General features: G+C 45.0%; 1 protein-coding gene across 4 annotated transcripts; it reads right to left on the reverse strand.

Moving 5' to 3' along the window:
* Positions 1-131: 131 nt before the first annotated feature.
* Positions 132-13,978, reverse strand: CCNE2 (cyclin E2). Of its 4 annotated transcripts, none has more exons than XM_058833740.1 (12): positions 13,863-13,978; positions 12,081-12,119; positions 11,889-11,997; positions 11,650-11,709; positions 9,534-9,685; positions 7,650-7,785; positions 5,450-5,596; positions 4,114-4,209; positions 3,252-3,386; positions 2,481-2,592; positions 1,721-1,875; positions 132-1,331 (listed from the first exon to the last, which is right to left on the reverse strand). In XM_058833740.1, the coding sequence occupies exons 2-12, from the start codon at positions 12,092-12,094 to the stop codon at positions 1,230-1,232; spliced, it is 1,218 nt and encodes a 405-aa protein (XP_058689723.1). In that variant the 5' UTR covers positions 12,095-12,119; positions 13,863-13,978; the 3' UTR covers positions 132-1,229. The 4 variants fall into 4 exon arrangements, with proteins under 4 accessions (XP_058689723.1, XP_058689722.1, XP_058689721.1 ...); XM_058833739.1 differs by lacking the exon at positions 13,863-13,978 and adding an exon at positions 13,531-13,654; XM_058833738.1 differs by lacking the exon at positions 13,863-13,978 and adding an exon at positions 12,535-12,607.
* Positions 13,979-14,258: the final 280 nt, after the last annotated feature.

A 14,258-nucleotide genomic window follows, 5' to 3' on the forward strand; every position in this document is an offset into this window, starting at 1 on the left:
ATTTTTTAAAATTCATTTAAATTTTTGTACAACATTTACAGTCTATTATCTTTCTCCTTAGAAATAGATGAAATCTTAAAATAAACCCCTTATTTTTACAAACTGTACAGAAGGCTGGAAGCAACTGCATCTAATTCCACAATGGCTTGTTTGAAGAAGACATGAATTCAAGTTTGCCAAGTTGTTGTGAGTGTAATGTGGATGTGGGTGGCACTTGATGCTCTAGGGCAGCTTTGTGGGCTGCTCAGTGTCATGTAACACTTGTCCCTGGATCTGTGGCACAGATAGGAGCATCATGAAAGAGGGAGGAGGACTGATACCCTTCTTTCCCAGTACTGCCCTTCATCACAGAAGTGACTCAGAGGTAGTGAATATTCCAAGGAAAACACAGTAGTTAATGCTGTTTATAAACACTGATAACATACAGCTCCACAGTTTGAAATACTGTTCCTATGATGGGAGTGGTTGTAGAGTACCTGTGGTTCCCTTTTTTCCATACCTTCTCCAGTTTTCATACTGTTCTTTCTTGTTCCAAGTGGGTGTCTGGGGACTGTACTTGTTCCAGTTCAGGTTACTGCAGCAGCAGGTTCTTTGCTGGTACTCTTACCTGAGGTCAGTGATACACTAAAACTGAAGTTTATGGCAGGCCTAAAGGGCCTTAAATTCATCAGCCTCCTGTGGAGCTGGGATTTGATACAAGGCTGTCTGCACTGTCCTGCACATGCAGAGTGGTTTCAGAGATGTGCTTGCCACAGGCCTCTGTAATACTGCTCTCTGAGCTGGGTGGACAAACTGACATGAGTGAGCTCTGACCTTACCAGGAAAGGAAAAAGGGTCAAGAAGAGGTAATACATACAAGCTGTCAAAATTCTCTTGCTCATCTAAGCCAAATTAAAGCAAGTCTGCCATGTAAGCTGAGTTGACAAATCTTGCCACCCAGCCCTATTAAAAATATTCTTGAAAGTCATAAGTTAAAAATTCAATTCTCACCATTAAGTCACATCAGAATGGACCAAAGTGGTCCAAGGCTCTTGTGATAGCAGGGTGCAATGCTCAGCTGAGCTCTTTTTGTCAAGTCTGTAGGAGGATGCTGGTCTCAGTTTGCATGTGCTGTGTCTTTTACTGCCCAAGTCTAACAGTAAAGAGCTTGAGTCACCTTTAGTGTGGTCTTTCTTTTTCTGAAGCACCAAGTCTTGTTTCTGAATCTGTTCATGACAATTGGCTGTATTTCATTTCTTCTCTGTGCTTTTTGGAGGTGTTATTATTCCTCCTGTTGACACAGGTGATAACTGCCCTGGGGCAGTAGCCACTACTCCACTGTTCACTTCTTCCTGTGTATTGGGGAAAGAAGACAGCAGTTAATAGCTGTGACAAGGTCTCCTTTGTTGTGGCAGTAGGAGGCAGCAGTGCTGCCTCAACCAATCACACAATTCAAGTGCTCCAGAGTCAGGATACTGAGAAAACCAAAGTGACATTGCATAACAGAGTGAGTATTACTCTCTTATAAACATCTCTCCAATACTGGTAGTGCAAGTGTTTGCTTATAGCCTGGGAGCCTTAGGGTAAATCATGTGTTGTTTATAGCATCACTGGTGGCTGGGCACTCACTCACTCACTGAGGGCAAGCAAGGACGTGCTTGGGCCACTCACAGCTGCCTCAGGCCCAGGGATGTGTAATGAACTCTCAGCTGCCCAAACAGCACATCCACAAACCACTTACCAGCATGTCCAGATAATTTGTGTGGGTCTGGATATTGTGTCGATCTTCCGCTGCAACCTTCTTAAAGTTCTTCAGCTTCACAGGGACTTTTTTTGCCACATTCACAAAAGGAACCATCCATTGTACACACTCTGAAATGCTGTCCCAATCTAAGCCTAAAGAGTAGAAAACAGGAATATATTCACAAATGATGAGGGAGTTGCACAGTGTTTCAATATGGCCATGAGTTTAAAAACACAAGAAATAATACTGCAGATAAAAATTCAGAAACATCCTCCCAGAAACAGACATTTTCCTTACGCTTGTTATTTAAAAGGGTGGTGGCTAAGGAGGGTGAATGGAGGTCACAAGGGTTGTTGTTGCTTTACAGGGGAGGCTGAAGTGACTTGTGGCTTGAACACAAGATTGTGGCTCATGCTATAAAAACATGCATGCATGCTATAAAAACAGACATGCATGACTGCTTGAGAACTACATTTCAGGAGAAAAAGTGGCCAAATATATAGCTAATTATCCCCCAAATGTTTCAATTCCTTAGCAAAAGCTGCACTGCTGAAAGTGTTTTCTTTTGAGTCTTTGTAACATCTGAAATAGTGTAGAAAGTGAAATTAGAAGTAAAAGCAACCCATGGAACAAATACTAGTGTCCATGTTGGTTGTGGTCTTTTGGTAAACCAGTACCCTCTTTAAGCAGATGTGGGCCTGTGACAGCTTCCAGAATTCTCTGCCTAACAAGGCCCAGCTTTACAGAGGCATCTTACCTGAAGCTTTCTTAACTATTTCGATTGAGGTATAGTGGCAGAGCGCTGCAGCAGCTAGTGTTCTGTACTGGAAGTCCAAAGAATTCACATCCAGAATACACAGGTCTAAAAGCTGAGGACATGAAGAGTAACAAATTTTAACAACTGATGCTTTAGCATGATCCTGTCTCAGAGAGGGCTATACACACAGCAGTCCTTCTACAGCCTCTGCCCCAGAACAGGGCTGAGCTCCAGGAAGCTACTGTCTTAAATTTAAATACTACATAGTGCAGTATTTACAACACTGAGCTACCCAGCTTCAGTAAGCCTCTCTCAGGCTGGGTACAACACATGTCCATACAAACTGAACCACAGCACTTCCAGAATAGTCAAAACACTCCCCAGGCTGCTGCCTTGGCAATTACACAGAAACACTGTCAGGGTCAACATAGGTAAAAACAGCCTAGAGTCCAAAATTATCCACCTTGCTCTCAGAGCTGTCACTGCTGTTTACAGAATGCTGGAGTGCACAGTGATTAAAGACATGAAGTAGATTTTTTATTTTTCCAACATACAGAAAAGTCATAAGGTATGTGAAAGCAGGGAGACAAGAAACACAGAATACTTGTCCTTGAAACTGAATTTCTTTGGTAGAGTCAAACTTGCATGTTACTTAAAGTAACAGGTATGGGGAAACTAGGGAACACTTAGAACAAAGTGTCTTTCAGGGTGTGATGTTCATCAGTGCTTGCCAATGCCCCAAGAACCATTTCCCAACAGTTTACTACCTACCTGGGCTATTTGAATGAATTTTTCCTGAGAATACTGAGGTAGCAGCACTTTTGGAACATCCTTCAGAGCATCCACTTGAAGATAGAGGTTCAGCCAAGAGACAATTGTCACTGGACAGAGTTCCCATTTTAAAGCCTGCAAATATTTATCAAACAGTTAAGTGCCTTAAATCACTCAAGGACAGTTTTGTGCTCTGATTTCTTCCTATACCTCTGCTTAGATTATTGTACATATCCTTAAAAGATACTAAAAATATTCACAGTTTCAAGTACAAATATGCTCTTTAGGTTGCATTCTCACTGCTTTTTGAAAACGCTGTGCTAGGATCATCACAAATCTATGTCCTTTTACCTGTGCAGTTGGATTTTATATGTCTTGTCCATTCAGAAGCTGGGAAATTAATATTTCCTCAAGCTTTTGGGCTATCTGTGTGAACCTACAGCTCATATCTATTAAGAAAGAATTAATGTATAGAGTCCTGTGCAGGTAAAGATGGATCCTTTCCAACATGAGGAACACCAAGCAGTGAGGTCTTTGCCTGTCTCTCCAGAAGCCTCTGTTCCTGGACAGCAAAGGATGTTGGCATGTGCAGTACATTACAGTGACAGCCTTCCAGCCTGCCTGTGCCTGGCTACACTGTTGAGAGCTTTTACGTTCACACAAGCATGAGAAACCTGCCCTTTTCTATCAGTCATGGACTGCATCCCAGCCAGAGTGTCAGAGGTCCACTGCACACACAACAAAGACTTCAGTATTGTACAGAAACAGGGACAGGTTCCTTTTTCTAAGTAAGTGACATTAAAACACAAGGCTCAGCTGGAAAGTCTTTCACCCAGCACTTACAAACACAGCAAATTATTACCTTTAACATAATAAGTTCCATTCTTACAATATCATCTTCACTGCAAGCACCATCAGTGACATAAGCGAATTCCTGTATTTTAGGAGCGTAGATTTCCTTTAAAGGGAGGGAAAATGAAGATGAGTATCTTACAGTTCTAAGAAAGGTTGAGAAGACACCAGGAAATACTTTTCTGTCCATACTGACATGTTAACATTTCTTATGATACAACAGTGTTTTTTTCGTTATATGAACTGACATGAAACTTACAGGAAATGGAGATAACCTATAACCTACTTGGATTTTAATATTTATTGTATAATGCAATGGACTGATTGCAACTCCTTGAGATTCTGGGGAAATAAATGCTGACCAAGCAATCAGAACACCCTTTCATTTATAGATCTTTCTACTCAGCCATTCCAATGCTGTAAAAAACATACATCATCCCAATTCTCCTAGAGATGGCTGGCTGGTACAGGTTACCTGCAATGTCAGTGCTGACATAATCACATAAGTTACAAAAAAAAAAAAAAAGAGATAAAAGCTTAAAAAAAAAAAAAAAAAAAGAGAGAGAAAATCCTACAACCAGCCACTCTGTCAAAATCCATGCTGCAGAGATGGTTAAGGAAATTTGCTAAGCCAGTCATGCCAGCTGGGGCCAAGCATAGTTTGATTTGTAAGTAGAAGAGAGCTTGCCAGCAAAACTGCTTCCCTACCAGCTGGCTCTGCAAGCACCATGGCCCCACACACTTCCTTAGGACAGGTGAGTGCTCATAGTGCACAATCTTGCCTTGGGAGCCACAGTGAGATCTGAGGATTCCAAGTTAACAATTTAATCCCAAGTTTTCCTGTCAGTCCAGCCCACTATGCATTATCCAAAGGCATGCTCCTGGTCCATTGATGTAGCACACAATATGAGGTACCACCATCACTGCACTTGAGACTCACACTCCACTAAACAGAGGCTATTGTAAGGGTATCAGCCTGATGTACAGACAGTTTGAGACTTAGGCTTGGTTTTGCTCAAGTCCCACACCCATTCCTGAGATTGTTTGGCAACTGCTGTATATTTGGGAAAAGACAAGACAAAACAAAGCTACTTCTAGCACATTTGCATGCCTTTCAACTTTATGTGGTCTCCTTCCCTCCTGCTGGAGAAAGGGAGGACAAAAACTGCTCTCCAAGAGACTGACAAATGCACAATTGAAGGAAGAGAAAAAAAATTCCCCTTCTGACCTTCAGTGTTGTACATACACTATCAAGTTCAAAAGATTCAGACAAGAAAAAATCGTTATGACTGTCTTTTTAGTTACTCCAAATTCAGTATCCTCCTCCCTGTAACAATGTTTCTTACCTCAAGTTTGGAGGCAATAAATAATGAGGTAATTCCTATGAGCTGAAGCATGCTCTTGTTAATGTTCTTTTGGGTCAACATGAATCTATCAAAGAAGTCTTGAGCTAGGTAGAAGGTTTCCCGGTGGAGTGCATACACCTCACACACCTACAACAGGGGGAATAAAAACATTCAGTTTTCTGTTATAAAACTGTGTACACACAATGGCGTATTCAAGCTTTAACAGCAAAATGCAGGTTCATCTTTTGCACCCATAAAGCTTTGCATACCAAGGTATGGTAGGTTAGCATGGGACTGGAAAAGGTATTTCCCATGCTCCCACCTAAATGTGCATTACCTATGACGTACTAACAGACTTTCAAAAAATACTTTTTCCAAATTAAACAGCAACCAATTTTCCACTGAAAGAAGAAAGCCTGTTGAGGAAAAAACCCCAACAGAACAGCAACACCTACACATACACACACTAATTACCTTGATTAAGAATACTCTCAAGCATCAAGCTGAAGTCAAATCCTCACTGAATTCCTAGTAGGTCTGTCCAGGGCAGAACCACTAAAAAAATCAAAGCCTTTGCTCTACAGCAAAGACGCCTGGAAGCTCCTGCTGGAGGGGGCTCTGCTGGCAGGCCAGGAGCACTGCCTGCAGCCCCTCAGGCACACCAACAGCCTCACTAAGCAGGAACAAAACTGCAGGAGCCGCCATCTGCTCCATCCCATTGCTGGTCTCCCTGGCAGGGAGAACTTTTAATACTCGCATTGTATCGAAGTGTTTCAAATGCCAGTTTAACAAAAAAAGAAAGGCGAGTGCCCAGACCTGCAGATCTTATGGAGAGCCCTACTTTTTCATCTAATCTAGAATTGATTTGGGAGGGGCTACCACATATCCAGCTTGTCTGCAACTCCATACCCCTTTCACAACTAAAAAGCAGTTAGATATCTATTAATTACTTACAATCTACATGAAGAACAAGAACAGAAAATACTATCCAAAAAATAGATCCCAGCCACTTTGTTATTTTGCTTGGATACAAAGGCAGAATAAAATCTTGCTACTTCAAGCTATTTCCCAAGATAAGGTTGGAAGCTCATTTACAAATTAAAGCCCTTCCTGACCACCAAAAATGCAACTGACTGGCAGAAATAGCACAGCCTCATGCATTTAAACCTGATATATTTGCCAGATAATTGATATGTTACTCTGATACTACTAACAACTGCTCCAAAAGAGATTCAGAACTAAAACCGTAAGACCAGGCCCACCCATAAAGAAATGGCAGAGTTTCAGAGAAGTGTTATTTCCCAAACATAATAACACTTGGTCATGTTAAGCAGTATCTGTTATAATGTTACAGAAGAGTGTAAGGAACTACTGAAAAGGCCTCAAAGTTGTTGGGATTTAAATCTACTGTGGCATATAGAACCACTGACCTAGACAAAAGCAATGCCCTTCTCGATATTTTTGTTTGGAAATTGGATGATTTCCTAATTCAAGATTTAAAAAAAAAGAAACAAATCAGTTTAATGGTGATATGTAAATTCCATGTTAGAGGAACTAGTGAAACACACAATTGGAATAATTTTTTTATTCAGTGTATTTAAAAAAAACCAAACCTTTCATTTTCCTTGAAATTCCTTGCTAATATGATTTATTTGTAACCTTTCCACATATGAAGCTGTCTGTATCAAGAACCTTTACCTGTCAGCCATTGATATATTCTGCTCTCTTCATATGATAAATTTTGAAAATTCACTATGAAATCAGAAAATAGCATCATGGGCTGACACTCAAGAGCTCTTGACATGGTCAGGATCATAAATCCTCAATGCAGACACAGTTGTCTCATGGCTTAGATACAGTCTACCCCATAAGTTAGAGATCCATAACTGGTCTGTCTACAGCAATCTCAATACAAGTGTCTCTAAACTAGACCTCTCTCCTTAGCAGGATGTAGGGTGCCATGAACAATAGTTAAATATTACTGCTCACTGTCCTGAGGGGAAAGTTCAGTGCCTCCTGCCTGGGAAGGCCCAGATGTAGCTCACCAAGAGGATCAAAAGCAGTCACTTGTTCTGTTGCAAAACAGTTTTGCCATTTTTTATAACTGTACATATTACTATTATATCTTTATGTAAAAGCTGTGCTTTTACCTGCCTACTTCACAGGCACAACACGTGGCAAAGTAACTAAAAGTACACACCTCTAAGAGCCAGTCTAGCAGTATCGATCTCATGTGAGGCTGCAAACTAGAATGTAGTGATGTGAAGTGTTTGCAGTGAGCGTATCGGTTCTCCTTCGTCAGGATGTTGAGCCAGACATCTTTGGAATTTCCCCAGCTATGGAATAAAGTTACACAAAACATTGTTACAAAAAAATAAATAATAAAAACATTATTTATCGTTTACAGACATTCAGAAACAAAAAGAAAAATTCCACATACTGTAAGATCCTTACGGTAATTGGAAAACTGCAGGAATACTTGGAATGTTTTACATCACCACAGCAGCAGCTTGCCAAGATCACCAGCAAGTCCAGTTCTACAGAACAGGTAGTAAAACTGAACATGTGACTCTCAAAGTTGCACATGCAGCCAGTTTCCTATTTTGCCTAGTTTGGTGGCTGTTCAGAGAGCAAGTTGAAACCAAACCCTTCCCCCTAAAAAAGTTCAATATACTCCTCCTCAGGAAACACAAAAGCATACATAAGTTGTCCAGTTTAGCTTGAGAAAAACTGGAGATAGTGTTTAAAGTCACTCATCCATCCCTTTATTTCCTAGCTTACTTCAAGGCTTAGAAGCAAACTATTTAGAGAAAAAAATGAGTTCTTTATTGCTAACTTATAATTTATTAGCACTCCAGTCTGTTTGGGAAGATGATGCCTGTATGATCAATATAGCTTTATTTGTAATTGTTTATTATTAATTCATATAGGCTTTTTCTTAGACATACTTCTCATCCTGCAGGTACTAAGAGGAAAAGCATGTTAACCAATGAAATTATGATTTCCTACTGAAACTTTTGGAGTTATGTATTTACCTTCCCCCAAGCAGAAGCAGAGAGACAGAGCTGATCGCTGGTATTACCTACAAATTTTAACCCGCGTTCAATTTCATTCTGTTGCCCTCATAAGTTAAAAGCTGCGGAGACATTTGCTTAATGCAGAACTCTGTTTAAGCAGAAAGAATTCATTGAGAAATGACTTATGATCTTCTTACAGCAGTTAGGGAAGGACAGAGAAGGCAGGAGAAGTAAATTATCCTCCTATTCAGCTAATCAGAAATGGAGTTCAGCTTTACTAGATGCCGGTCAACAACAGGATTAAGCACCTTGCATGGAACTCTGTATCTGAACATGTTTTGAGGCAAAGCATCACTGGCAGCGCCTCAAAGTTCTGATCCAGTTTGGGCCAGAACAAAAGAAAACAAACCAAGGTATACCTAGAAAGGTTCTCTTCAAGTGATGCTTCCTGTTCTGCTTCTCATTCACCTTGGCTGAAGTTTTCCTTAGCACACTGCAGTAAATTTACCATCTCTTTCATTAAACCCCAGGCTGATGCAAACAGCAACTGGGGACTTTTCTAACACACCTGAATGTCTAAGAAATTATTAAATTGAAAACTATAATTTAGTCAGCTAAGTCATCTCTCAGCAGAAGGGCCATTGTCTAGAACTGTGACTGCACCAAGCACATTGCATTGTATTAGCAAGCTACCTGCACAGTGATATTACCACAAGTTTATTTGAATGTTTTTATGTTCTTTAAGATAAGTTTGTTAAATATTTTTTGGCCACTCAATTCCAATAGCACTGAGAGAAGTTTAACCATTATCTGCCTCTTAACCACTTAAGAGTGTCCAGTGTTAAGTTATAAAAGGTCAGTTCTGAAAGGTGGAAACTATCTGTCTGGTGTGTTTATAAGATCAGGAAAAATCAAACCCAAGAATTTCTGTCTTTGCTTCTACATCAAATCTTTTGTGGGATGAGAAGACAAGTAGAGGTGTGTATTATCTAAGCACAAAACCACAGATTTTATTATATAGTTCAGACATTTATTCAGACAATAATTACTGCATCTGTTAAACTTACTTGAGTTCTGGCAAAGGTGATGGATTTATGAAGAGGTTCCTGAATCTGTATTTTTTGAATCTTGAGAAGTCAGTGGTTACTGATTCTTTGTGAGGTGTTTCAATAATTATGCAAGGTGAGATGCCTCCTGTTATCGTGGGGGGCCAACAACTCTGCAAAGTAAACGAGGTATCTTTTAAATGCTGAGTTTACTATGAGAGAAAGAAAGGCAAGGAGTAGAATACAGTAACAGCAACAATATATGTAATGTACATTAGTCTTTCTGGATCTCAGCATTAATTCAAGTACTGAAACCAAAAAAGATGAAAATTAGATGCCAACGAAAACTTCTATAGTTGAAGTGGAACATATATAAATAAATGGGGTACATTTGAGAACTGAGCTTTGAGGAAGATGACTGTCTTTTGTTTATGAACCCACAAGTACCCTACCCATTGCTTGAAAGGCTCAGTTACAGTACAAAAGGCAAAGACATTAATTGCTACTAAAACACAAGACATTAGGTTGCTAGTCCTATCTACTTATCTATTCAGAGGGAAAAGAAAGGAGGGGGTGGAGGTTCTACTGTCTCTCAGTTGCAATTCAGTGACTTGTTATCTTCCAGTTTAGTGCTCCAGAGAGGAGCCACCCATCTCAGGCTCTAGAGCTAGATACTCACTGAGCAAGCAGCAGCTGTGAACTCTCCCTCAGCTTGCCAATGCCAAATATGGGATGCAATGACTCAAAAGGAGAAGAGAGCAAAGGTATTCAGGCAGAAAGCCTTAGAGAAGGAATTCTAGATTACTGTAGTTAACTATAACTTGTTTCACTCATGCTTATTTGCTTGTATGTAACCAGTACGAGTAAGGAGGTATCAAATCCTTGGAGTGCATGCAATGCTGTAATGGCTGACAGCCTTCAAAATGGTGACACAGGACCTTAATTATTCTCTGTGGATTTGAGGTGGAATCCCACTCACAAAGAATGGCAATACCTGTCCCTGAGCACAGAAGCTTTTCCTATACAGATGACTTGCAAGGTAAGCTACACAGGATTCCTTAGTATATCTAAACTTATTTATAGCCAGACTGAAGTATCCCAAGAGCGAAGTTCCATTCCATTCAGAATCTACACATTCCAGCAGAATCTACCTTAATGCACGCAGCCAAGAGAAAAGGGAGGTCCCATTCCTCCTTCTCTCCTGTGATCCTCACTGCCCAAGTTCCACCCCAATGCTCGTCAGACCCTCTGCTGGGTTGATTTAACTCGCTAACCTGGCAGAACTTATTCTGTAGTGCCAAATTATTAAGACAAACCTAATTACTGCTTCGTTCAAAGAACGGAGCAAGGCAAGGGATGGAGTACATGGCCAGCTATCAAGGAAGAAGAGACAGGGAAGCAGGATTTCCTCCTTTCAGCAAAGATAAGTTGTACCACTTAACACTTAAGTTTCACCCCAGGTACAACTGATGTACTTATGCAGCATTTTTTCAACTACTCAAGATTTACAAAGACAACTTCAAAATCAGAAGAGCTTCGCTTCACCATAGCTGTTAGTCTCATTTACTTTACAAACAGAAAAACTACCAAAAACAATGTTGTTTGCAAGAGAAGGTTATAATATTTTACTGATCTACTTTCAAATAGAAAACTGTAAGGGCCTGTCAGTTTTAAGAGCTTCCTGTGTTAGTGTAAACACATTCCTAAACCGATTTAAATAATCAAAAGAACTGTTAAATGAAAGATGGCCTGCATGGTTATGAATCTTAACTAAATGGCCATGAAACCACACCTAAAGTTAAAACAAGTGCAGTGGTCTTGTTTAGACTTGCCTCTAGGCCTTACCTGCTCTGTATATGGAATTGTTCTGAAATATCTGGGGTTATTATCTTTTTTTCACCTAACCTTACTTTGCAGTGGATTTTACATTGAAGGATCTTTTATCTGCAACAAAGTCATGTGTAAAAAAGCAAAAAACAGATAAAAAGGTGCTAAGCTACTATAGTTTTTAGTAACCGAAAATAAAAACTTCCCCTATTCAATACTTTCTGGTGTGGAATGCATGATTTCACACCCACCAATACAAACCAGACAGACTCCCTCACCTAGTTTGAAATGGTACTCAGGATTGAATTACCTTAATTTCGTATTGATGTTTTTTAGCAATTTTCCCATCTTCTCTTTTCTTAATTTCCTGCTGAGAAAAGAGACACACATCAATACACTGACAGTGGCCAGCACACCCTTCCAAAGCCCAGGCAAACTCTTGCTACCCCTGTCCCTCTTTGTAACTTGGCAAAGTAAAGATTGTCCCATTCAAATGCACTGGAGAGCTTTCAGTATCATTCAGCTTTCCAAGCTGCTCAAATTGCTCACCTCTGCTGTTCTCCTTTTTCTGGTCTGGACATAATCTAGTGCTTGCAGTTCTTGTGAAGCCTCTTCTTGACAGGACAGTGGCTGCTGCTGTTTGGCTTGCAAACGGCTACTGCAAAGAGTAAAAAGACATTAGACATTAGGAAAACAGCAGTTGTTAGTACAGATAATATTAGTACAATACTAAAAACTTACCTGCGCCTTGACATCTTCTTTGGGCTATAAGATCTCTACCTGGATCAAAGTAATAGGATAAGCTCAGTTAGTGCATCCTCACAAAATTAGAACCAAATTCCCTACTTTGTGTCATGAACTCATCACAAAGAGCAGCATGGTTCACACAGCTCAAACAGAAGGGCATGAGTATTCCCCTGGCCTGAGGAATGCCCAAGCATAGCTTGACTGTGGTATATAAGCACGGGCAGCTCCACGTCCTGTTGCAGGGTGCCCAGGTATGCCAGCAGTTTAGCTCAGGTTGCCTGGGGGTGGGGGCAGAGAAGTTATAAAGGGACACTTCCCACACAAGAGGATGTGGGGAGCCCCTGGGACTGTGACTCCTCTAGTCCCCCCACACCCTCCATTCCAGGCACCTACACAGACACACGTTCTGAGGCTGCCGCTCCCCCCGGGTCGATGCCCCCCCCCACACCTGCCGGGATGGCCGGGCCCCGATGGGCCGGGCCGGGCGCAGCCGCCCGCGCTCCCGCCGCGCCGGTTCCGCGCCAATTTCCAGCGAGCGGGGAGGCGGCGGCGGCCTGTGCCGGGGTCAGGCTGGGCTGGGGGCACCGCCGGCGCCCGCCCTCCCCTCCCGAAGGGCCGATCCGACACCCACCCGCTCCTGAGGGTACTGAGGGGACGCGGGAGGGGCAGGACGGCCGCCCCGCCCCCCCAGCACTCCCGCCTGGCTGAGAGCGCGGCTCCCTCCAAAACCTGAGGGGAAGGAAGGGGCTGCCGGGACGGCGCCTCACACGCGGGGGCACCCACCCCCCGCCGGGACACCCCTCAGCGGGACCCCCCAGCGCAGGGACGGGGCTGTGAGGGGGTGTCCCCACAGGCACCCCACTCCAAGTGCCAGGGCGGGGGAGCCGGGTCCCGCCGGGGTGCGGCGCAGGCGGGCGGCCGGGGTCAGCCCGCCAAGCTGCTCGGCCGGCATCCCCGCCCCCAGCGCGCCGGGCTCCCTCCAAAACCGGGCAGCCCGCCCCCCGCGGGGCTCTCCGCGGTGGGGCGGGGGGCAGCCGATGGCGGGATCCCGCCGGCACCCCGGCCCTCCGCACCGCTCCCTCCGGGGGTGCCCACCCGGGCCATCGCCACTCTCCGCTCCGTGCGGATGGGACCGCCCGCGGGGACATCTGCCCCCCGGCTCTCCTTAGCCACTCTCCCTCCAAAATGCTGCCCGGACGGGCGGGAGGGCAAGCCCGCCTCACCGCTCCTGGTCACCGCTGCCAGTGCCCACCTCACATCCCCCCACCACCGGCACGGTGTCTGCCGGTACCGCCAGTACCACTACTACTATCATCACCGCCATCCTCAACACCACCACCGCTACCATCACATTCGCTACCATCATCACTGCCATCATCGTTAACATCATCATCGTTATTATTATTATTATCATCGCCATCGCCCCGCCAGCCCCCGTGCTCACCGGCGGGACCCCCGCGCACCTCCGCCGCTGCCGCCCGGGCCGCGCTGCTCAGCTGGCGCCGGCGCCAACCCGCTATATAGCGCGCCTGCACTCGCGCTGCGCATGTGCGAGGGCGGCAGGCGGCTTCCCCGCCCGTTCGCAGCCCGCGCCCCGCTCGCCCCAGCGCCGCCCCTGTGCCGCGGGGCCGCGCCGACCCCCGCGCCCCCCGCAGCACCCCGCGCCCCGGCCCGGCTGCCCCGGGCTCCGCCGGCAGAGGCGTCCGGGAGAGAGGCAGGCAGCGCCGGGAGGAGCGCTGCCATCGCCGCCGCCGCCGCCGCCCGCTGCCCCGGCACCTCTCCGCCGCCCGGCCCCGCTGGTGGGGGGCACCCCCGGCACCATCACCCCGTCCCGCTCCGCTCCGGTGCGTTCCATCGGGCCCCGGGCCCCTGCGAGCCAGCGGCGGCTCGGCCAGCGGCCCCGCGCGCCCAGCGGGGCTCAGCCCGCCCGCCCCGGGGCGGGGCCGCCGGCGGAGCCGCCAATGGGAGCGCGCGGAGCGGCGGCAGCGTGCGGCGGCCCGGGATGTAAACACGGCCCCGCCCGCCGCGGCTGTCAGCGCCGCGCACCCGGCCCGCCGGGCTCGTACCGCACCGACACCCCGCAGCGCGCCGGCTGCCACACATCCCGCTGCACCGGGAGGAAGCTCAGGAGTGGCCTTATCGCTCTCTACAAACATCCGAAAGGAGGCTGTA

This window comes from Poecile atricapillus, chromosome 2 (genome assembly GCF_030490865.1).
Source record: "Poecile atricapillus isolate bPoeAtr1 chromosome 2, bPoeAtr1.hap1, whole genome shotgun sequence".
NCBI lineage: Eukaryota > Metazoa > Chordata > Aves > Passeriformes > Paridae > Poecile > Poecile atricapillus.